Genomic DNA, 25,911 nt, shown 5'->3' with positions numbered 1-25,911 from the left:
GTCCGGGCCTGCTGGGTTTCTGTTTTACCTGATCATTATTGCACCAACCTGGTGTCCGGGTCTAAATCAGGCCCTGATTAGGGGGGAATCACCCACCTGGTGTCCCAGGTCTAAATCAGGCCCTGATTAGAGGGGAATCACCACCTGGTGTCCCAGGTCTAAATCAGGCCCTGATTAGAGGGGAATCACCCACCTGGTGTCCCAGGTCTAAATCAGGCCCTGATTAGAGGGGAATCACCCACCTGGTGTCCCAGGTTTAAATCAGGCCCTGATTAGAGGGGAATCACCCACCTGGTGTCCCAGGTCTAAATCAGGCTCTGATTAGAGGGGAATCACCCACCTGGTGTCCCAGGTCTAAATCAGGCCCTGATTAGAGGGGAATCACCACCTGGTGTCCCAGGTTTAAATCAGGCCCCGATTAGAGGGGAATCACCCACCTGGTGTCCCAGGTCTAAATCAGGCCCCGATTAGAGGGGAATCACCCACCTGGTGTCCCAGGTCTAAACCAGTCCCTGATTAGAGGGGAATCACCCACCTGGTGTCCCAGGTCTAAATCAGGCCCCGATTAGAGGGGAATCACCCACCTGGTGTCCCAGGTCTAAATCAGGCTCTGATTAGAGGGGAATCACCCACCTGGTGTCCCAGGTCTAAATCAGTCCCTGATTAGAGCGGGACAATGGGAAAAAAACACAGTGGAAATGGCCTGGAGCCCCAGAGTTGAGTTAGAGGGTTCTAGGGAATAGGTGTTCCAGACGCATCCAGTCAGTCTGGGCTACTGGGCCATGCTGTTGAGGCTGCTGTTGGATCCTCCCAGGCCGTTCTCGTTCTTCTGGAAACTCTTGACTGCACTAGGGACTTGCATCCCTGTACTGAGGCTCAGTCCACCACACCAAACCTGGAACACATCACATTAATACAAAACCTCTATCATAGTCAACAACATTACACCAGTAGATAACAAAATACACATGACTGGCCTGGTCAGGTTACCGTGGACCACAATCCTACAGAGAGATCTCTCACACCCACCAGAGGGGAAGAGATGGAGAGGTATGGAGATGGGGGGTTATGACACCTCACGCCCATTGTAAAACTAAGGCAGCAGACAAAATTCCTTTGTCCTTTGGAGAACCGCCCTCAGGACATTAACATAAAATAAAATGTACTGTGGGACAATAGGTTTCGTCAGCCACAAACGGTGGTCATGACGACAGATGGAATATTAACATGTAATGTTGTTTTTGTCATGTTATTAAAAGTTAAAGGACGACGTTATAATGAAAAACAGTGTAACTTTAAGAGTTTTCCTAGTATGTGCCTGATGTTTATATATTGTACGTTGTGTGGAAAATGTCCAGATCAAAGAGAATGTTTTGGTAAAGATGAAAGGTGACGTTAGTTGTCTAAAATTGGATTTGAGTAAAATCCAGACCTTGCCTCGTAACTAGTTACGCCCAGAGAACTTGCCCTGAAGGCGGTTACGCCCACTTCTGACCTGAGGGTATAAGACCTGTGAGTTAAGAATTAACAGATCAGACGAAGTGACCCGAGCTGCAGTCGAGGTCTAAAAAGTCAACAACAAAAAAAGTCAAGAAACCCAAAACTCAGCCGAGGTCTGAGTGGTCAAGAAACCCAAAACTCAGCCGAGGTCTGAGTGGTCAAGAAACCCAAAACTCAGCCAATGTTTGAGTGGTCAAGAAACCCAAAACTCAGCCAAGGTCTGAGTGGTCAAGAAACCCAAAACTCAGCCAATGTTTGAGTGGTCAAGAAACCCAAAACTCAGCCAAGGTCTGAGTCAAGAAACCCAAAACTCAGCCAAGGTCTGAGTCAAGAAACCCAAAACTCAGCCAAGGTCTGAGTCAAGAAACCCAAAACTCAGCCGAGGTCTGAGTGGTCAGGAAACCCAAAACTCAGCCAAGGTCTGAGTCAAGAAACCCAAAACTCAGCCAAGGTCTGAGTGGTCAGGAAACCCAAAACTCAGCTAAGGTCTGAGTGGTCAAGAAACCCAAAACTCAGCCAAGGTCTGAGTGGTCAGAAACCCAAAACTCAGCCAAGGTCTGAGTGGTCAGGAAACCCAAAACTCAGCCAAGGTCTGAGTGGTCAGGAAACCCAAAACTCAGCCAAGGTCTGAGTGGTCAGGAAACCCAAAACTCAGCCGAGGTCTGAGTGGTCAGGAAACCCAAAACTCAGCCAATGTTTGAGTGGTCAAGAAACCCAAAACTCAGCCAAGGTCTGAGTGGTCAGGAAACCCAAAACTCAGCCGAGGTCTGAGTCAAGAAACCCAAAACTCAGCCGAGGTCTGAGTGGTCAGGAAACCCAAAACTCAACCCAAGGTTGAAGAAGACAAAGGAACCTTTTAACAACAGACGGACGAGTAGCTGTATCTGAAAGGGGTGAAATCCAGCAGGACCACCCGGTCACCACTCTCCAAGTGGGTGAATTCCAGCCGGACCACCCGGTCACCACTCTCCAAGGGGGTGAAATCCAGCAGGACCACCCGGTCACCACTCTCCAAGGGGTGAATTCCAGCAGGACCACCTGGTCACCACTCTCCAAGGGGTGAATTCCAGCAGGACCAACTGGTCACCACTCTCCAAGGGGTGAATTCCAGCAGGACCACCTGATCACCACTCTCCAAGGGGGTGAATTCCAGCAGGACCACCTGGTCACCACTCTCCAAGGGGTGAATTCCAGCAGGACCACCCGGTCACCACTCTCCAAGGGGTGAATTCCAGCAGGAACACCCGGTCACCACTCTCCAAGGGGTGAATTCCAGCCGTGGTCACCACTCTCAAGTTTTCCAGCAGGACCACCCGGTCACCACTCTCCAAGGGGTGAACCAGCCAGACCACCTGGTCACCACTCTCCAAGGGGTGAATTCCAGCCAGACCACCTGGTCACCACTCTCCAAGGGGTGAATTCCAGCAGGACCACCTGGTCACCACTCTCCAAGGGGGTGAATTCCAGCCGGAACACCTGGTCACCACTAAGGGGTGAATTCCAGCAGGACCACCTGGTCACCATCTCCAGGGGGTGAAACCAGCAGGACCACCCGGTCACCACTCTCCAAGGGGGTGAATTCCAGCCGGACCACCTGGTCACCACTCTCCAGGGGGTGAATTCCAGCAGGACCACCTGGTCACCACTCTCCAAGGGGTGAATTCAGCAGGACCACCTGGTCACCCACTCTGAAGACCAGCAGGACCACGGTCACCACTTACATGAATTCCAGCCGGACCACCTGGTCACCACTCTCCAAGGGGGTGAATTCCAGCAGGACCACCCGGTCACCACTCTCCAAGGGGTTCCAAGGACCTTCACCACTCTCCAAGGGTTTCCAGCAGGACCACCCGGTCACCACTCTCCAAGGGGGTGAATTCCAGCAGGACCACCTGGTCACCACTCTCCAAGGAACCGTGTGTCTACACTGTTTTCTATCCTGCGCTGGAACCATCCACATGGCTGATTTAGCCCCCTCCGAAGACCCCTTTTCAGAACGAACCAGGAAACAGACCACTAAGAGAAAGGACACTGACATCGTGAGGAGAAACAGAGAGTTACCCCGGTAACCGAAGACGTGCGTCATCAGAGAGGTCGGAATCTGGTCTAAGCAGAGACACCCCATCTGAGACCATCAGCACGTAATTACATCATTATATTCTGACCCATAAGAGCTCAGTCCGGGGTAAGGTTAGGGTTAAAATAAGCATAGCTGACTAATGCACTCAAGTGGGGTTTTCTCTCATGTACTCTCACTCTCTCTCTCTTTTAAACCCCATTTTGTGTAACATGTGTCGTATTGGCCCCCAGGGACCGGCTCTTACCCAGAGAGACAGCGTATCAGAGGCTCTTATCCAGAGAGACAGCGTATCAGAGGCTCTTACCCAGAGACAGCGTATCAGAGGCTCTTATCCAGAGAGACAGCGTATCAGAGGCTCTTATCCAGAGAGACAGCGTATCAGAGGCTCTTATCCAGAGAGACAGCGTATCAGAGGCTCTTATCCAGAGAGACAGCGTATCAGAGGCTCTTACCCAGAGAGACAGCGTATCAGAGGCTCTTATCCAGAGAGACAGCGTATCAGAGGCTCTTATCCAGAGAGACAGCGTATCAGAGGCTCTTATCCAGAGAGACAGCGTATCAGAGGCTCTTATCCAGAGAGACAGCGTATCAGAGGCTCTTACCCAGAGAGACAGCGTATCAGAGGCTCTTACCCAGAGAGACAGCGTATCAGAGGCTCTTACCCAGAGAGACAGCGTATCAGAGGCTCTTATCCAGAGAGACAGCGTATCAGAGGCTCTTACCCAGAGAGACAGCGTATCAGAGGCTCTTATCCAGAGAGACAGCGTATCAGAGGCTCTTATCCAGAGAGACAGCGTATCAGAGGCTCTTATCCAGAGAGACAGCGTATCAGAGGCTCTTACCCAGAGAGACAGCGTATCAGAGGCTCTTACCCAGAGAGACAGCGTATCAGAGGCTCTTATCCAGAGAGACAGCGTATCAGAGGCTCTTATCAAGAGAGACAGCGTATCTGAGGCTCTTATCCAGAGAGACAGCGTATCAGAGGCTCTTATAGTGAGAGACAGCGTATCAGAGGCTCTTATCCAGAGAGACAGCGTATCAGAGGCTCTTACCCAGAGAGACAGCGTATCAGAGGCTCTTATCCAGAGAGACAGCGTATCAGAGGCTCTTATCCAGAGAGACAGCGTATCAGAGGCTCTTATCCAGAGAGACAGCGTATCAGAGGCTCTTATCCAGAGAGACAGCGTATCAGAGGCTCTTATCCAGAGAGACAGCGTATCAGAGGCTCTTATCCAGAGAGACAGCGTATCAGAGGCTCTTACCCAGAGAGACAGCGTATCAGAGGCTCTTATCCAGAGAGACAGCATATCAGAGGCTCTTACCCAGAGAGACAGCGTATCAGAGGCTCTTATAGTGAGAGACAGCGTATCAGAGGCTCTTATCCAGAGAGACAGCGTATCTGAGGCTCTTACCCAGAGAGACAGCGTATCAGAGGCTCTTATCCAGAGAGACAGCGTATCAGAGGCTCTTATAGTGAGAGACAGCGTATCAGAGGCTCTTATCCAGAGAGACAGCGTATCAGAGGCTCTTATCCAGAGAGACAGCGTATCTGAGGCTCTTATCCAGAGAGACAGCGTATCAGAGGCTCTTATCCAGAGAGACAGCGTATCAGAGGCTCTTATAGAGAGACAGCGTATCAGAGTGTTTAGTTCAAGAAAGGCAAGACAAGTTCTCTGGTGTTATCTAGTTCTTGAGGACCGGCAGGGGGTATAATATAGAGGTGTGTGGGAGTGGCGGTCAACCACAATACAGACAAAACTTACCATGAAGGCTGGTACAACAGGTTGGCTAAACTTAGCCTTGAACGTGTGGATCAACTGCTTAGTTTCAGCGTTGTAGAAGGACAGTTGTCCTGAGGGAGACCAAGAGAAAACAAAACATAATTCAAACTACTGTGTCCACGTCACTTCAAGCGCAGAGAGACGCACGGTGTAAAGTGTGTTCTGATAGTCAGAGCAGAAACGCCTTTGTTTGTCATCATTTCCTGGGGAAGGGAGATGAAATCCAATATGGCCGTATCCGATGGTCTGTATTCCACCCTGACTGACAGTAAAACACACCAATCTGTATCGCGTAGAACAATGAGGACCCGCCTTGTAACTCAGTAGCTCCTACCTGCATAAAATGTATGGATCAACAACGGCTGCTAGCTCCTAATACTTTAGCTAGCTGTGCTTGACTGAGCTTTCCTGCCGAAACGTAACCAACTAAATAGTCCCCAAAGTGTAAACACCACTTTTCTGCCATCTCCGGCACCGCTAAAGCAAATACTTAAAAAGTATCTGAAATATTTCTAATTCTTTTTTGAACCCAGGTGTGGTTCCTATACGTGTTGAATAACCTCTCATATTATACTGTATAAACCCACCTGAGTCCAGGTCACAGAAGGCCCTCATAGTGTGTTGAATAACCCTCATATTATACTGTATAAACCCACCTGAGTTCAGGTCACAGAAGGCCCTCATAGTGTGTTGAATAACACCTCATATTATACTGTATAAACCCACCTGAGTTCAGGTCACAGAAGGCCCTCATAGTGTGTTGAATAACCACTCATATTATACTGTATAAACCCACCTGAGTCCAGGTCACAGAAGGCCCCGGGCCTCATAGTTGTTGAATAACCCCTCATATTATACTGTATAAACCTACCTGAGTCCAGGTCACAGAAGGCCCTCATAGTGTGTTGAATAACCCCTCATATTATACTGTATAAACCCACCTGAGTCTAGGTCACAGAAGGCCCTCGGCCCTCATAGTGTGTTGAATAACCCTCATATTATACTGTATAAAACCCACCTGAGTCCAGGTCACAGACGGCCCCGGGCCTCATAGTGTGTTGAATAACCCCTCATATTATACTGTATAAACCCACCTGAGTCCAGGTCACAGAAGGCCCTCATAGTGTGTTGAATAACCCCTCATATTATACTGTATAAACCCACCTGAGTCCAGGTCACAGAAGGCCCTCATAGTGTGTTGAATAACCCTCATATTATACTGTATAAACCCACCTGAGTCCAGGTCACAGAAGGCCCTCATAGTGTGTTGAATAACCTCTCATATTATACTGTATAAACCCACCTGAGTCCAGGTCACAGACAGACCCCGGGCCTCATAGTGTGTTGAATAACCTCTCATATTATACTGTATAAACCCACCTGAGTCTAGGTCACAGAAGGCCCTCATAGTGTGTTGAATAACCCCTCATATTATACTGTATAAACCCACCTGAGTCCAGGTCACAGAAGGCCTCAGTGTGTTGAATTACCCCCTCATATTATACTGATCCCAGACCCACAGGGCCTCATAGTGTGTTGAATAACCCCTCATATTATACTGTATAAACCCACCTGAGTCCAGGTCACAGAAGGCCCTCATAGTGTGTTGAATAACCCCTCATATTATACTGTATAAACCCACCTGAGTCCAGGTCACAGAAGGCCCTCATAGTGTGTTGAATAACCCTCATATTATACTGTATAAACCCACCTGAGTCCAGGTCACAGAAGGCCCTCATAGTGTGTTGAATAACCCCTCATATTATACTGTATAAACCCACCTGAGTCTAGGTCACAGAAGGCCCTCATAGTGTGTTGAATAACCCCTCATATTATACTGTATAAACCCACCTGAGTCTAGGTCACAGAAGGCCCTCATAGTGTGTTGAATAACCCCTCATATTATACTGTATAAACCCACCTGAGTCCAGGTCACAGAAGACCCGATGCGTCCAGGCGCGGTGCCCGTCCCAGGCTCTTGGCCTTGTTGTTGTGCTTGGCAGCGAAGGAGGACTGCAGCCAGTTGTTGACGTGGATACACCAGGTAGTGTTGGTCTTACCCAGCTGGTCAAACTTTCCCAGGTTCCTGTAGGAGACCCCGACACTGTATGACTTACAGTCTTTAAGAGCTTTCACCTCCCAGTAGTGTTGCCCACAGTCCATACTGGTATCACCTGGGGGGGGGGGGTGGACAGGCATTAAGGCTTATCAATCCCTTTCGTGACAGACAGAGCAAGCTACACAATTTGCATGTTGGTGTCACCTGGTGGGTGGACACTATGCTATTATAACGTCTTACATAATACCTGGCTGGTGACTGGAGAGGACAGACAGGACATTTGAATCAATCACTACACAGACGTGCATAGTGTTATTCATTACTGGTGTCTATTGGTGTGGAGGACAGGAAACCTTTTCAATCCCTTGGGAGGGGATATGATATAATTACATCGTCATGTTATTCCTGGGTTGTGGAGGACAAACACCGACACCTGAAACATTGCAAATGCACAGGAACAGGAAAACCCTGTTGAACATATTTACCGAGCACTCTTATTAACCATCTGACAGAGCAGTGACAACACACCACTATATTGACTATGTGGGTAGTGACAACACACCACTGACTATGACACAACACTCATGTGTTGTTCAGTGTCAGGATCCTGAGCTTGGTGTTGTGCTTGGAAGACCGTATGATATTGAACGCTGAGCTGTAGTCAATGAACAGCATTCTCACACAGGTGTTCCTCTTGTCCAGGTGGGAAAGGGCAGTGTGGAGTGCAATAGAGATCGCATCATCTGTGGTTATGTTGGGGCGGTATGCAAATTGGAGTGGGTCTGGGGTTTCTGGGATAATGGTGTTGATGTGAGCCATGACCAGCCTTTCAAAGCATTTCATGGCTACAGATGTGAGTGCTTTAAGGTTGGTAGCGTTTACCCTCCTAACACAGTGATGTTGTGTTTACCCTCCTAACACAGTGATGTTGTGTTTACCCTCCTAACACAGTGATGTTGTGTTTTACCCTCCTAACACAGTGATGTTGTGTTTACCCTCCTAACACAGTGATGTTGTGTTTACTCCTCCTAACACAGTGATGTTGTGTTTACCTACCTAGGAGTGTATAACTCTCCTGTGAACCTGTCTCTGCTACATTACTCTGTGTGTGTTTGCAGGTGCACGTTTACCTAACACGGTGTAGGACTCTCCAGTGAACCGGTCTCTGCTTCCTCTGATGGCAGGCGACCCTCCCACCAGAGTTTCAACGTCCTCTTGGGAGACGGAGTTCCACTTCTACAACAGAGAGAACACGCAGACGTTACAACACGCAGACGTTACAACACGCAGACGTTACAACACACTGACGTTACAACACACAGATGTTACAACATACAGACGTTACAACACACAGACGTTAAACATACAGACGTTACAACACACTGACGTTACAACACACAGACGTTACAACACACTGACGTTATTAACACACAGATGTTACAACATACAGATGTTACAACACACAGACGTTACAACATACAGACGTGTTACAACACACTGACGTTACAACACACAGACGTTACAACACACAGACGTTACAACACACAGACGTTACAACACACAGACGTTACAACACACAGACGTTACAACACACAGACGTTACAACACACAGACGTTACAACACACAGACGTTACAACACGCAGACGTTACAACACACAGACGTTACAACACACAGACGTTACAACACACAGACGTTACAACACGCAGACGTTACAACACACAGACGTTACAACACACAGACGTTACAACACACAGACGTTACAACACACAGACGTTACAACACACAGACGTTACAACACACAGACGTTACAACACGCAGACGTTACAACACACAGACGTTACAACACACAGACGTTACAACACACAGACGTTACAACACGCAGACGTTACAACACGCAGACGTTACAACACACAGACGTTACAACACACAGACGTTACAACACACAGACGTTACAACACGCAGACGTTACAACACACAGACGTTACAACACACAGACGTTACAACACACAGACGTTACAACACACAGACGTTACAACACACAGACGTTACAACACAAAACACGCAGACGTTACAACACACAGACGTTACCCTAACGATGAGTAATACAGTTCAACAGACAAGACAGTCAAGTGAACAAGGATGCTGTGGAGAAGCCCGCTTCCTTTCAGCTAGATATCCAGCCCCAAGGACCAATCTATCTGAAAGAAGATGGAGTTTTCCCACAGATGTCACTGGTAAACTATGAGGATAAACACAACCCTTGTGCAGTATGAAACAAACGGATAAAGACGGTCTTCGAATGCACTCAAAGTTTATTGGAACGCAAACAAACTCAAGCTTAGTGGCGATAGACACAAGCAAACAGGGGTGATAGACACAAACAGACAGGGTGATAGACACAAACAGACAGGGTGATAGACACAAACATACAGGGGTGATAGACACAAGCAAACAGTGGTGATAGACACAAACAGACAGGGGTGATAGACACAAACAAACAGGGGTGATAGACACAAACAGACAGGGGTGATAGACACAAACATACAGGGGTGATAGACACAAACAGACAGGGTGATAGACACAAACAGACAGGGTGATAGACAGGTGTGATAGACACAAACAGACAGGGTGATAGACACAAGCAAACAGGGTGATAGACACAAGAAAACAGGGTGATAGACAGGGGTGATAGACACAAGCAAACAGGGTGATAGACACAAACAGACAGGGGTGATAGACACAAACAGACAGGGGTGATAGACACAAACAGACAGGGGTGATAGACACAAGCAAACAGGGTGATAGACACAAACAGACAGGGGTGATAGACACAAACAGACAGGGTGATAGACACAAACAGACAGGGTGATAGACAGGGTGATAGACAGGGGTGATAGACAGGGTGATAGACACAAGCAGACAGGGTGATAGACACAAACAGACAGGGTGATAGACAGGGTGATAGACAGGGGTGATAGACAGGGTGACAGACAGGGTGATAGACAGGGTGATAGACACAAGCAGACAGGGTGATAGACAATATGCTTTTTGGTCTTCATTTAAGGTTAGGAGCTTCGTTAGAGTTAAGGTTAGGTTTAAAATCTGATTTGAATAAGATAAATGTTTGAAATAGGGTTTAGCCCTAATTATGACTTTGTGGCTTTGGTAACTAGTGACGACCTACAGGGACAAGACCTTTTTTCCAACACAGGATGAGGGATAATGTCATCTGATTAGTGACACCATACAGTGGGGAAGTGAAGAGCTACCAAAAGTTTAGCGTAGTCAACAGGGTAGCCAGATATATCAGTCTTAGGCAGTCCTTTCTCAGTGCAGCTTTAAATGACGTGTAGCTAATTTAATCAATTGTTTTATTTAACTAGGAAAAGTCAGTTAAGAACAAATTCTTATTTACAATGATGGCCTACCCCGGCCAAACGACGCTGGGCCAATTGAGCGACGCCCTATGGGACTCCCAATCACGGCCAGTTGTTATACAGCCTGGATTCTAACCAGGGTCTGTAGTGACGCCTCTAACACTGATGCAGTGTCTTAGACCACTGAACCAGGGTCTGTAGTGATGCCTCTAGCACTGAGATGCAGTGTCTTAGACCACTGAACCAGGGTCTGTAGTGACTCCTCTAGCACTGAGATGCAGTGTCTTAGACCACTGAACCAGGGTCTGTAGTGACGCCTCTAGCACTGATGCAGTGTCTTAGACCACTGAACCAGGGTCTTTAGTGACGCCTCAAGCACTGAGATGCAGTGTCTTAGACCTCTGAACCAGGGTCTGTAGTGACTCCTCTAGCACTGAGATGCAGTGCCTTGACCGCTGAACCAGGGTCTGTAGTGACTCCTCTAGCACTGATGCAGTGTCTTAGACCGCTGAACCAGGGTCTGTAGTGACGCCTCTAGCACTGATGCAGTGTCTTAGACCGCTGAACCAGGGTCTGTAGTGACTCCTCTAACACTGAGGCAGTGTCTTAGACCGCTGAACCAGGGTCTGTAGTGACGCCTCTAGCACTGATGCAGTGTCTTAGACCGCTGAACCAGGGTCTGTAGTGACGCCTCTAGCACTGATGCAGTGTCTTAGACCACTGAACCAGGGTCTGTAGTGACGCCTCTAGCACTGAGATGCAGTGTCTTAGACCACTGAACCAGGGTCTGTAGTGACGCCTCTAGCACTGATGCAGTGTCTTAGACCACTGAACCAGGGTCTGTAGTGACTCCTCTAGCACTGAGATGCAGTGTCTTAGACCACTGAACCAGGGTCTGTAGTGACGCCTCTAGCACTGATGCAGTGTCTTAGACCACTGAACCAGGGTCTGTAGTGACCTTGACCCAGAAAATATAAAAACTATCGGCCTATATCGAATCTTCCATTCCTCTCAAAGATTTTAGAGAAGGCTGTTGCGCAGCAACTCACTGCCTTCCTGAAGACAAACAATGTATACGAAATGCTTCAGTCTGGTTTTAGACCCCATCATAGCACTGAGACGGCACTTGTGAAGGTGGTAAATGACATTTTAATGGCATCGGACCGAGCTCTGCATCTGTCCTCGTGCTCCTAGACCTTAGTGCTGCTTTTGATACCATCGATCACCACATTCTTTGGAGAGATTGGAAACCCAAATTGGTCTACGGACAAGTTCTGGCCTGGTTTAGATCTTATCTGTCGGAAAGATATCAGTTTGTCTCTGTGAATGGTTTGTCCTCTGACAAATCAACTGTACATTTCGGTGTTCCTCAAGGTTCTGTTTTAGGACCACTATTGTTTTCACTATATATTTTACCTCTTGGGGATGTTATTCGAAAACATAATGTAAACTTTCACTGCTATGCGGATGACACACAGCTGTACATTTCAATGAAACATGGTGAAGCCCCAAAATTGCCCTCGCTAGAAGCATGTGTTTCAGACATAAGGAAGTGGATGGCTGCAAACTTTCTACTATTAAACTCGGACAAAACAGAGATGCTTGTTCTAGGTCCCAAGAAACAAAGAGATCTTCTGTTGAATCTGACAATTAATCTTAATGGTTGTACAGTCGTCTCAAATAAAACTGTGAAGGACCTCGGCGTTACTCTGGACCCTGATCTCTCTTTGAAGAACATATCAAGACCATTTCGAGGACAGCTTTTTCCATCTACGTAACATTGCAAAAATCAGAAACTTTCTGTCCAAAAATGATGCAGAAAAATTAATCCATGCTTTTGTCACTTCTAGGTTAGACTACTGCAATGCTCTATTTTTCCGGCTACCGGATAAAGCACTAAATAAACTTCAGTTAGTGCAAATACGGCTGCTAGAATCCTGACTAGAACCAAAAATTTGATCATATTACTCCAGTGCTAGCCTCTCTACACTGGCTTCCTGTCAAAGCAAGGGCTGATTTCAAGGTTTTACTGCTAACCTACAAAGCATTACATGGGCTTGCTCCTACCTACCTCTCTGATTTGGTCCTGCCGTACATACCTACACGTACGCTACGGTCACAAGACGCAGGCCTCCTAATTGTCCCTAGAATTCTAAGCAAACAGCTGGAGGCAGGGCTTTCTCCTATAGAGCTCCATTTTTATGGAACGGTCTGCCTACCCATGTCAGAGACGCAAACTCGGTCTCAACCTTTAAGTCTTTACTGAAGACTCATCTCTTCAGTGGGTCATATGATTGAGTGTAGTCTGGCCCAGGAGTGGGAAGGTGAACGGAAAGGCTCTGGAGCAACGAACCGCCCTTGCTGTCTCTGCCTGGCCGGTTCCCCTCTTTCCACTGGGATTCTCTGCCTCTAACCCTGTTACGGGGCTGAGTCACTGGCTTGCTGGGGCTCTCTCGTGCCGTCCCTGGGGGGTGCGTCACCTGGGTGGGTTGATTCACTGTTGTGGTCGGCCTGTCTGGGTGCCCCCCTGGGTTGTACCGTGGCGGAGATCTTTGTGGGCTATACTGGCCTTGTCTCAGGATGGTAAGTTGGTGGTTGAAGATATCCCTCTAGTGGTGTGGGGGATGTGCTTTGGCAAAGTGGGTGGGGTTATATCCTTCCTGTTTGGCCCTGTCCGGGGTGTCCTCGGATGGGGCCACAGTGTCTCCTGACCCCTCCTGTCTCAGCCTCCAGTATTTATGCTGCAGTAGTTTATGTGTCGGGGGCTAGGGTCAGTTTGTTATATCTGGAGTACTTCTCCTGTCCTATTCGGTGTCCTGTGTGAATCTAAGTGTGCGTTCTCTAATTCTCTCCTTCTCTCTTTCTTTCTCTCTCTCGGAGGACCTGAGCCCTAGGACCATGTCCCAGGACTACCTGACATGAGGACTCCTTGCTGTCCCCAGTCCACCTGGCCATGCTCCTGCTCCAGTTTCAACTGACCTGAGCCCTAGGACCGTGCCCCAGGACTACCTGACATGAAGGCTCCTTGCTGTCCCCAGTCCACCTGACTGTGCTGCTGCTCCAGTTTCAACTGTTCTGCCTTATTATTATTCGACCATGCTGGTCATTTATGAACATTTGAACATCTTGGTCATGTTCTGTTATAATCTCTACCCGGCACAGCCAGAAGAGGACTGGCCACCCCACATAGCCCGGTTCCTCTCTAGGTTTCTTCCTAGGTTTTGGCCTTTCTAGGGAGTTTTTCCTAGCCACCGTGCTTTTACACCTGCATTGTTTGCTGTTTGGGGTTTTAGGCTGGGTTTCTGTACAGCACTTTGAGATATCAGCTGATGTACGAAGGGCTATATAAATAAAATTGATTTGATTTAAATTTGATTTGATTTGATTAGTGACGCCTCTAGCACTGATGCAGTGTCTTAGACCACTGAACCAGGATCTGTAGTGACGCCTCTAGCACTGATGCAGTGTCTTAGACCGCTGAACCAGGGTCTGTAGTGACGCCTCTAGCACTGATGCAGTGTCTTAGACCACTGAACCAGGATCTGTAGTGACGCCTCTAGCACTGATGCAGTGTCTTAGACCGCTGAACCAGGGTCTGTAGTGACGACTCTAGCACTGATGCAGTGTCTTAGACCGCTGAACCAGGGTCTGTAGTGACTCCTCTAGCACTGATGCAGTGTCTTAGACCGCTGAACCAGGGTCTGTAGTGACGCCTCTAGCACTGATGCAGTGTCTTAGACCGCTGAACCAGGGTCTGTAGTGACGCCTCTAGCACTGATGCAGTGTCTTAGACCACTGAACCAGGGTCTGTAGTGACGCCTCTAGCACTGAGATGCAGTGTCTTAGACCACTGAACCAGGGTCTGTAGTGACGCCTCTAGCACTGATGCAGTGTCTTAGACCACTGAACCAGGGTCTGTAGTGACGCCTCGCACTGAGATGCAGTGTCTTAGACCGCTGAACCAGGGTCTGTAGTGACGCCTCTAGCACTGATGCAGTGTCTTAGACCACTGAACCAGGGTCTGTAGTGACGCCTCTAGCACTGAGATGCAGTGTCTTAGACCACTGAACCAGGGTCTGTAGTGACGCCTCTCGCACTGAGATGCAGTGTCTTAGACCACTGAACCAGGGTCTGTAGTGACTCCTCTAGCACTGATGCAGTGCCTTAGACCACTGAACCAGGGTCTGTAGTGACTCCTCTAACACTGAGAGGCAGTGTCTTAGACCGCTGAACCAGGGTCTGTAGTGACTCCTCTAGCACTGATGCAGTGTCTTAGACCGCTGAACCAGGGTCTGTAGTGACTCCTCTAGCACTGATGCAGTGTCTTAGACCACTGAACCAGGGTCTGTAGTGACGCCTCTCGCACTGAGATGCAGTGTCTTAGACCGCTGAACCAGGGTCTGTAGTGACGCCTCTAGCACTGATGCAGTGTCTTAGACCACTGAACCAGGGTCTGTAGTGACGCCTCTAGCACTGAGATGCAGTGTCTTAGACCACTGAACCAGGGTCTGTAGTGACGCCCTCGCACTGAGATGCAGTGTCTTAGACCACTGAACCAGGGTCTGTAGTGACGCCTCAAGCACTGAGATGCAGTGTCTTAGACCTCTGAACCAGGGTCTGTAGTGACTCCTCTAGCACTGAGATGCAGTGCCTTAGACCGCTGAACCAGGGTCTGTAGTGACTCCTCTAGCACTGATGCAGTGTCTTAGACCGCTGAACCAGGGTCTGTAGTGACGCCTCTAGCACTGATGCAGTGTCTTAGACCACTGAACCAGGGTCTGTAGTGACGCCTCTAGCACTGAGATGCAGTGTCTTAGACCACTGAACCAGGATCTGTAGTGACGCCTCTAGCACTGATGCAGTGTCTTAGACCGCTGAACCAGGGTCTGTAGTGACGCCTCTAGCACTGATGCAGTGTCTTAGACCACTGAACCAGGATCTGTAGTGACGCCTCTAGCACTGATGCAGTGTCTTAGACCGCTGAACCAGGGTCTGTAGTGACGCCTCTAGCACTGATGCAGTGTCTTAGACCACTGAACCAGGGTCTGTAGTGACTCCTCTAGCACTGATGCAGTGTCTTAGACCGCTGAACCAGGGTCTGTAGTGACGCCTCTAGCACTGATGCAGTGTCTTAGACCGCTGAACCAGGGTCTGTAGTGACGCCTCTAGCACTGATGCAGTGTCTTAGACCACTGAACCAGGGTCTGTAGTGACGCCTCTAGCACTGAGATGCAGTGTCTTAGACCACTGAACCAGGGTCTGTAGTGACGCCTCTAGCACTGATGCAGTGTCTTAGACCACTGAACCAGGGTCTGTAGTGACGCCTCTAGCACTGATGCAGTGTCTTAGACCGCTGAACCAGGGTCTGTAGTGACGCCTCTAGCACTGATGCAGTGTCTTAGACCACTGAACCAGGGTCTGTAGTGACGCCTCTAGCACTGAGATGCAGTGTCTTAGACCACTGAACCAGGGTCTGTAGTGACGCCTCTCGCACTGAGATGCAGTGTCTTAGACCACTGAACCAGGGTCTGTAGTGACTCCTCTAGCACTGATGCAGTGCCTTAGACCACTGAACCAGGGTCTGTAGTGACTCCTCTAACACTGAGAGGCAGTGTCTTAGACCGCTGAACCAGGGTCTGTAGTGACTCCTCTAACACTGATGCAGTGCCTTAGACCGCTGAACCAGGGTCTGTAGTGACTCCTCTAGCACTGATGCAGTGTCTTAGACCGCTGAACCAGGGTCTGTAGTGACTCCTCTAGCACTGATGCAGTGTCTTAGACCGCTGAACCAGGGTCTGTAGTGACTCCTCTAACACTAGTTCAGTGTCCATGCCCTGCACTGCAGTCTGGTTAGCGGCTGTTCTGCAGTGCAGGAGGAACACGTGATGTGATTGGACGGAGTGAAAGGCCAGCAATGTGAGGTCCATAAGGGTTACTACACTAGAATTCAATGTGACAGATAATGAGGTCCATAAGGGTTACTACACTAGAATTCAATGTGACAGATAGTGAGGTCCATAAGGGTTACTTCACTAGAATTCAATGTGACAGATAGTGAGGTCAATAAGGGTTACTTCACTAGAATTCAATGTGACAGATTGTGAGGTCCAATAAGGGTTACTTCACTAGAATTCTATGTGAGGTCCATAAGGGTTACTACACTAGAATTCAATGTGACAGATAGTGAGGTCCAGAAGGGTTACTATACTAGAATTCAATGTGACAGATAGTGAGGTCCAGAAGGGTTACTACACTAGAATTCAATGTGACAGATAGTGAGGTCCATAAGGGTTACTACACTAGAATTCAATGTGACAGATAGTGAGGTCCATAAGGGTTACTACACTAGAATTCAATGTGACAGATAGTGAGGTCCATAAGGGTTACTACACTAGAATTCAATGTGAGGTCCATAAGGGTTACTACACTAGAATTCAATGTGAGGTCCATAAGGGTTACTACACTAGAATTCAATGTGACAGATAGTGAGGTCCATAAGGGTTACTACACTAGAATTCAATGTGACAGATAGTGAGGTCCATAAGGGTTACTACACTAGAATTCAATGTGACAGATAGTGAGGTCCATAAGGGTTACTACACTAGAATTCAATGTGACAGATAGTGAGGTCCATAAGGGTTACTACACTAGAATTCAATGTGCCAGATAGTGAGGTCCATAAGGGTTACTACACTAGAATTCAATGTGACAGATAGTGAGGTCCATAAGGGTTACTACACTAGAATTCAATGTGCCAGATAGTGAGGTCCATAAGGGTTACTACACTAGAATTCAATGTGACAGATAGTGAGGTCCATAAGGGTTACTACACTAGAATTCAATGTGACAGATAGTGAGGTCCATAAGGGTTACTACACTAGAATTCAATGTGACAGATAGTGAGGTCCATAAGGGTTACTACACTAGAATTCAATGTGAGGTCCATAAGGGTTACTACACTAGAATTCAATGTGACAGATAGTGAGGTCCATAAGGGTTACTACACTAGAATTCAATGTGACAGATAGTCCATAAGGGTTACTACACTAGAATTCAATGTGACAGATAGTGAGGTCCATAAGGGTTACTACACTAGAATTCAATGTGACAGATAGTGAGGTCCATAAGGGTTACTACACTAGAATTCAATGTGACAGTCCAGTGAGGTTATAAGGGGTTACTACACTAGAATTCAATGTGAGGTCCATAAGGGTTACTACACTAGAATTCAATGTGACAGATAGTGAGGTCCATAAGGGTTACTACACTAGAATTCAATGTGACAGATAGTGAGGTCCATAAGGGTTACTTCACTAGAATTCAATGTGACAGATAGTGAGGTCCATAAGGGTTACTACACTAGAATTCAATGTGAGGTCCATAAGGGTTACTACACTAGAATTCAATGTGACAGATAGTGAGGTCCATAAGGGTTACTACACTAGAATTCAATGTGACAGATAGTGAGGTCCATAAGGGTTACTACACTAGAATTCAATGTGACAGATAGTGAGGTCCATAAGGGTTACTACACTAGAATTCAATGTACCAGATAGTGAGGTCCATAAGGGTAACTACACTAGAATTCAATGTGAGGTCCATAAGGGTTACTACACTAGAATGATTTAACATACTATGAATAGTCAGTGTCTCTTCCTCGGAACTGCAGCTCCATTTCTTTCATTCTATCTCGCTCTCACACACTCACTATTGTCCTCACACACTCACTATTGTCCTCACACACCGGAGATACTTGGGTCACTGTTTTCATGAATATATAATCTGGGCCTATAAGTGTTGAACATTCAAAATATTGTCAGGAAATTAAGCTCAAGCACCATGGAGATAAGAGCATTTGTGTGTTAAATGTAATTTATGTAAGTTTATTTACAACAACAGAAAAACACACTGCGATTTGACATACCAGGTATCAAGCAGAAATGGACTTGAAAAGTCTTTACAAATTTACAGTATCATATTTATGCTCATATATATTATGTTAACTAATAACAAAGAAAAGTTTTGGAATTGGCCCAACCGAGACCAAATTAAATCTGTGTGTCATGAAACCCTTTGGATGGTGAGGTCCTTTCAGAATGTCAGCTAGCTAGTACACAGTGCAGGTGTTAATCACGACCAGAGGGACCATCTAAGTGCCAAATTTATCCCTGGTAGATTTTAAAAACAGCATAATTCTGCGGTTCTGGTGAGAACTGGCAAAATGTTTCACAAACTCGTCCATGTTGAGGGAGGTCCTCTAAATCTGACACGTAGGTCTGAGCAAAGGCAAAACAGAAGCTCCTCATTCCAGAAAGTTGTACTGTTTGGGTTGAGAGGCTGGACACCTTTGCATTATCTCACAATTCTTCTTTGGAAAACGCCTCTGCAGCTCACAGCGGTGAGACTGTCAAGCACCTGATAAAAGACAGCTCTCTGGAAGCTCTTCACCATCACTTTGGTCATTATTTTTTTCTGTCCTACAGTGCTCATCATCAATGAGTTGTGAAATCTTAAGCTTCTCTTAGGCGGTCTTTACACACACTGTTTGTACACTTATTTTTTTACAGTGCTCTGCAATCTCTTCAATGTCCTGTAGCTCTCTCAGAACTGCTTGAAGCCTGTCCCTCAGCTTTACGGCATGCCATGTATCCGCGTGCCAACCTCACATCCGTAAGTCTCCGTGGTTCCCTGGGCTGCTGCTGCGGTTTCAGGTCTTTCTGAACGGCGAGCCACTTGAGATGAACGTACGAGCCAGATACAGAGTTTTATAAAGCTTCTGCAGGAGAGAAAAAAAAGTTAACAGCCTCTGGGGCACCGATTTTGACGGCATTGACAAGAACCAAATTCAAAACAATGTGCATTGCAGTGCACATAAAATGCTAATCTTGCACTGTTTTTAAATCCGTGCAGACACACCAGAATGCTTTCCGCTCATCTCACCGTCACAGCCTTGCCCCAGCAGATTATTTCTGTAGTCCAGACCGTGTTTTTCAAGGCAATCAAGTGTGAGACCGGCTGCATCTAAGCTTTCATGGATGGCCCCGTTGTAATAGCACCTCACTACTAAAGACGTTTGTTTGGTTTCATCTGAAATTACACTAAAAACCTTCTTTCACTTTGTACCATCTATCTCAGCTAAGCCCTCAAGAAATTCGTTCTGGATTTGGTGGCTTGTTTCTATAGGTTGGGGGTTTCATCAAGGTTAGTGTTTCTATAGGTTGGGGGTTTCTATAGGTTGGGGGTTTCATCAAGGTTAGTGTTTCTGTAGGTTGGGGGTTTCTATAGGTTGGGGGTTTCATCAAGGTTAGTGTTTCTGTAGGTTGGGGTTTCTCAGGTTGGGGTTTCATCAGGTTAGTGTTTCTGCAGGTTGGGGGTTTCTATCAGGTTAGGGGCTTCCACCGCTAGGTTAGTGTTTCTGCAGGCTGGGGTTTCATCAAGGTTAGTGTTTCTATAGGTTGGGGGTTTCATCAAGGTTAGTGTTTCTATAGGTTGGGGGTTTCATCAAGGTTAGTGTTTCTATAGGTTGGGGGTTTCATCAAGGTTAGGGTTTCTATAGGTTGGGGGTTTCTATAGGTTGGGGGTTTCATCAAGGTTGGTGTTTCTGTAGGTTGGGGGTTTCTATAGGTTGGGGGTTTCATCAAGGTTAGTGTTTCTGTAGGTTGGGGGTTTCTATAGGTTGGGGGCTTCATCAAGGTTAGTGTTTCTGTAGGTTGGGGGTTTCATCAAGGTTGTGGGGTTTTCATCAAGGTTAGTGTTTCTATCATCAGGTTGGTGTTTCTATAGGTTGGGGGTTTCATCAAGGTTAGTGTTTCTATAGGTTGGGGGTTTCACCGGGCTAGTGTTTCTACAGGCACTGGGTTCACATCCGGCCGTGTTTCCGGCACATAGGTTGGGGGTTTCATCAAGGTTAGTGTTTCTACAGGTTGGGGGCTTCATCAACCATTAGTGTTTCTATGGTTGTTTCATAACTGAGTGCCTAGTTAGGTTGGGGGTTTCATAAAGATTATGTTTCTAAAATATTTATGAACCCTTTATAGGCACGGGGCTCTATAGGCGGGGCTTCATAGATGTTAGTGTTTTCTGTAGGCTGGGGGGCTCTAAGGCACTATGAAGTCTTTATAAGCAGAACCTGTTTAAAGGCTGGGGGCTTTCTGGTTAGAGCATTGTAAGGTGGGGGTGTGATCGGTTAGTGTGATCTATTGGATCAGGGGTTTCATCACCGGTTGTGATTGTACAGGTTGTGGTTTCATCAAGGTTGCCAGTGCTTCTACAGGCCGGGGGCTTCATCGTTGTTAGTGCTTCTACAGGTTCGTGGCTTCATCACCGGTTAGTGTTTCTGTGAGGTTGGGGGTTTCTAGGTCGGGGCTTGATCAAGGTTAGTGTTTCTGTAGGTTGGGGGTTTCTATAGGTTGGGGGTTTCATCAAGGGCTGCGAGTGTTTCTGTAGGCTGGGGTTTCATCGGTTAGTGTTTCTATAGGTTGGGGGTTCTATAGGCTGGGGTTTCATCAAGGCTTGTGTTTCTAATCGGTGGGGTTTCATCAAGGTTAGTGTTTCTGTAGGTTGGGGGTTTCTATAGGTTGGGGGTTTCATCAAGGTTAGTGTTTCTGTAGGTTGCTCCCAAGTGGCACAGTGGTCTAAGGCACTGCATCACATCCGGCCGTGATTGGGAGTCCCATAGGGCAGCACACAATCGTCCCAGCGTCATCTGGGTTTGGCTCGGGGTAGGCCGTCATTGTAAACATGAATTTGTTCTTAACTGACTTGCCTAGTTAAGTAAAGGTTAAATAAAAATGTAAAATAATAATATTTATGAACCCTTTATAAAGCACGGAATACGGTTATAGATGCTTAGTAACACTTTTATGTAGAGCTTATGAAGGCACTATGAAGTCTTTATAAGCAGAACCTAATTTAAAGCTTTTTTTTCTGAGAGAGCATTGTAATCGTGGCTGTGATCGTTATTGTGATCGTTATTGTGATCATTGTTGTGATCGTTGTTGTGATCGTTGTTGTGATTGTTGTTGTGATCGTGGTTGTGATCGTTGTTGTGATCGTTGTTGTAATCGTGGCTGTGATCGTTGTTGTAATCGTGGCTGTGATCGTTGTTGTGATCGTTGTTGTAATCGTTGTTGTAATCGTGGCTGTGATCGTTGTTGTGATCGTTGTTGTAATCGTGGCTGTGATCGTTGTTGTAATCGTTGTTGTAATCGTGGCTGTGATCGTTGTTGTAATCGTGGTTGTAATCGTGGCTGTGATCGTTGTTGTAATCGTGGCTGTGATCGTTGTTGTAATCGTGGCTGTGATCGTTGTTGTAATCGTTGTTGTAATCGTTGTTGTAATCGTGGCTGTGATCGTTGTTGTAATCGTGGTTATGCTCGTTTTGTTTTTGTGGACATGATATGAAATGAATGAAAACAATGGATATTACAGCCAGAACACTAGAAATGTTACTCACCAAAACCATTCGTTGCAAGCAGGGAAAAATGGATAAAAACCAAATCAATGACGTGCTACTAACTATACATTGTCACAGAGATGGCTGAAGGTAGAGGTTAATTTGATTTGATTCTGCCAACATTTCTTTAGAAGGAGAGGGAGAAAATAAAGAAAGGTTTTTAGAAAGAGAAACAGAGTTAGGATGTCATTTACAGATGGATCTTCTCTCAGGACAGAATAAGATGTAATCATTTTCTTTGTTTGTGGGCGGCAACCATGTCCCGTTTAACCAAATCAAATGTGCCATTATTTGGACCAAGTCAAGAGTTGGTAAACAGCTACCCTCTCCATCTGTAGGGGCCCAGTGAAGTTAGTTACACAGAAACCACACAGATTCTCAATATCAAGACAACTTCAGGAGGTTGATTCTCACAGACCTCAACGAGCAAAAAATAAAATTTGCTGAAAGAAATCTGAACTGTTCACACAAAAACCTGGAAGGGACTTGATGAATAAAACAACACCTGCTACATCCAGGTAGCCCAATGCTACATCCAGGTGGCCCAATGCTACATCCAGGTAGCCCAATGCTACATCCAGGTGGCCCAATGCTACATCCAGGTGGCCCAATGCTACATCCAGGTGGCCCAACGCTACATCCAGGTGGCCCAATGCTACATCCAGGTGTCCCAATGCTACATCCAGGTGGCCCAATGCTACATCCAGGTGGCCCAATGCTACATCCAGGTGGCCCAATGCTACATCCAGGTGGCCCAATGCTACATCCAGGTGGCCCAATGCTACATCCAGGTGGCCCAATGCTACATCCAGGTGGCCCAATGCTACATCCAGGTAGCCCAATGCTACATCCAGGTGGCCCAATGCTACATCCAGGTGGCCCAATGCTACATCCAGGTAGCCCAATGCTACATCCAGGTGGCCCAATGCTACATCCAGGTGGCCCAATGCTACATCCAGGTGGCCCAATGCTACATCCAGGTGGCCCAATGCTACATCCAGGTGGCCCAATGCTACACTACAAGGGGTTCCATTCCATTAGCACTAAACAACACTAATAATAAAAATGATTATGTAGCCAGCTAGATGTAGCCAGCTAGATGTAGCCAGCTGGATGTAGCCAGCTAGATGTAGCCAGCTAGATGTAGCCAGCTAGATGTAGCCGGCTGGATGTAGCCAGCCAGATGTAGCCAGCTGGATGTAGCCAGCTGGATGTAGCCAGCTAGATGTAGCCAGCTAGATGTAGCCAGCTGGATGTAGCCAGCTAGATGTAGCCGGCTGGATGTAGCCAGCCAGATGTAGCCCTTTACGACGGAGCCTCCTCTTCCAAGAGTCTCAACACTGCAGCTGTTTCACTTGAGGAAATGAGATCTCAACTTGGCAGACAGTGTCTGTAGTAACAACGCTGCAAGTGGATTGGCCTTTTGACCAATCAGATAAAGGGTGTCCTGTGGAAACACAGCCAATGAGAACTAATGAAAGAAGAATGTGGGAGAAAAAGCAGTTGAATGGTAGCCTGGTCCCAGACCTGTGTGTGTCCTGTCACACCAAATGTGACAATGACCATAGAAGTTGGAAAGATATCACACAGGACCAGGCTATTTCAAAGGGAGTTCCAGGTAAAATCAGGATTAGGCCTAATCCCAAATGAATCCCTAGACCCTAAATCCTATTTTGATAGCTAAGAGGATTTGACAGGTGCAGTCAATATGGTAATAGATCCCTCTGTCCCTCTGATAGGCTTATCGAAGTGTCTACATATTGCTTTATACCAATCAAATCCTCTCAGATCTCCACAAGGGCCTAGGGATCCATTTGAGACACATCCTAGTTCCAGTTCAGTTCTCACCTGCCCTTGTTCTCCTTGCCCTTGACCTTGCTCTCCAGCCCCTTGCCTCCCTGGGGATCCCACTCCACAGTCCTGTCCTCTACCTTCAGGTTCAGATGGGACGACGACGAGTCAAAGCCAAAGTTAAAAGCTGGGAAGGGAATCAAACACAAGACATAGCAGGCATTTTCTTACATTTCTGTTGTCGGGCAAAACATTTTAGTCAAATAACTTTATATCAATATTGGAATGACTACGTAATTAAAGACAACATCGTGCAACCATCTTACCTCTGGTTTCCAGGGTAACTAACCGTCTTACCTCTGGTTTCCAGGGTAACTAACCGTCTTACCTCTGGTTTCCAGGGTAACTAACCGTCTTACCTCTGGTTTCCAGGGTAACTAACCGTCTTACCTCTGGTTTCCAGGGTAACTAACCGTCTTACCTCTGGTTTCCAGGGTAACTAACCGTCTTACCTCTGGTTTCCAGGGTAACTAACAGTCTTACCTCTGGTTTCCAGGGTAACTAACAGTCTTACCTCTGGTTTCCAGGGTAACTAACAGTCTTACCTCTGGTTTCCAGGGTAACTAACAGTCTTACCTCTGGTTTCCAGGGTAACTAACAGTCTTACCTCTGGTTTCCAGGGTAACTAACAGTCTTACCTCTGGTTTCCAGGGTAACTGGATCCGAGTATTCTCCAGCTGCTGCCTTGTTGCATGCTCGTACCCGGAAGTTCATGAACTTGGAGTCAAACTTTAAACCTGGGGGACGAGTAGCATATTATCTGCATTGGTTCATAATGTTCTATAGGTAAACAAGCTTTTACACTTTGATAAAAGTTACAAAGTTTTAGGTAAAGCAAGACTGGACTGTTGACGTTTTAAAACACAGAAAGATGCATGAAGACAGTACAGTCTTATAGCCTGGTCCCAGATCTGTTTGTGCAGTTTTGCCAAGTAGCGGTAGGTAGCCCCTCGTTAGAGCCTTGGGCCAGTAACCGAAAGGTTGCTGGATTGAATCCCCGATCTGACAAGGTGAAACATCTGTCGTTTTGCCCCTGAACAGGCAGTTAACCCACTTTTCCTAGGCCGTCACTGTAAATAAGAATTTGTTCTTAACTGACTTGCCTGGCTAAATAAAGGTTAAAAAAAAATGTTTAAAAAAGTGTCATGAAAATGGCCATTGAAGTTGGCACAAACAGATCTGGGCCCAGGCTACAGTGGGCCCTACTCTAGCTCCGTACCTGACAGTGAGTATTCTGTGGTCTTGATGTTGTCCACCACCTCCCAGCACCGCTGGTCTTTGATACGTGGCAGCCCTTCGTGGTCGGTCTTTCTGTACTCCAGTATGTAGTGGTCTATCTTGCTGTCCTCCACTGGCATCTTCCAGGCTACGGACACCGTGTTGTCTAACACCAGACAGTCCCCTACCTCCATCTCTGGGGCCCAGGGGACTGGAATGACATAGAGAGGAAGGCATCTTTAAAAGCTGGACAAGATCATTGCATTTATTGGTAAATAAATGAGTAAATAAAGCTTTTTTTGGACAATGTTCTAACTTCATCAATGTGTACATATGACAATCAATAATTCATGCTGTTTTTAATTAAAATGTGTTATGAAAAAAAGAGGAGTGTGACAGATGTCTTATTAACATGACAGTAGACACCTGGTACTAACACCCCCTGGTACTAACACCCCCTGGTACTAACACCCCCCGGTACTAACACCCCCCGGTACTAACACCCCCCGGTACTAACACCCCGGTACTAACACCCCCCGGTACTAACACCCCCGGTACTAACACCCCTGGTACTAACACCCCCTGGTA

General features: G+C 47.0%; 1 protein-coding gene and 1 long non-coding RNA gene across 4 annotated transcripts; one reads left to right on the top strand and one right to left on the bottom strand.

The window, feature by feature from the left end:
* Positions 1–450: 450 nt before the first annotated feature.
* On the bottom strand, positions 451–25,644 carry LOC118374793 (FSD1-like protein). The gene is given in 10 exon segments (XM_052517517.1): positions 451–895; positions 5,344–5,432; positions 7,283–7,303; positions 7,338–7,535; positions 8,551–8,626; positions 8,629–8,656; positions 24,103–24,232; positions 24,744–24,842; positions 25,325–25,560; positions 25,640–25,644. Coding segments are annotated over 10 exon segments (1,005 nt in total). The 3' UTR covers positions 451–772.
* LOC127929565 (uncharacterized) lies at positions 19,586–20,628 on the top strand. 3 transcript variants are annotated; one of them, XR_008135207.1, is made up of 4 exons: positions 19,586–19,982; positions 20,017–20,102; positions 20,238–20,355; positions 20,583–20,622. It is a non-coding gene; the product is annotated as an uncharacterized LOC127929565 (long non-coding RNA). The 3 variants fall into 3 exon arrangements; XR_008135208.1 differs by having other exon boundaries at positions 19,586–20,102; positions 20,238–20,339; positions 20,601–20,628; XR_008135206.1 differs by having other exon boundaries at positions 19,586–20,102.
* Positions 25,645–25,911: the final 267 nt, after the last annotated feature.

Source organism: Oncorhynchus keta, unplaced genomic scaffold (genome assembly GCF_023373465.1).
Source record: "Oncorhynchus keta strain PuntledgeMale-10-30-2019 unplaced genomic scaffold, Oket_V2 Un_scaffold_8424_pilon_pilon, whole genome shotgun sequence".
Lineage (NCBI taxonomy): Eukaryota > Metazoa > Chordata > Actinopteri > Salmoniformes > Salmonidae > Oncorhynchus > Oncorhynchus keta.
Note: the sequence above shows the minus strand (reverse complement) of the source record. Positions and strands in the feature narration are given on the sequence as shown.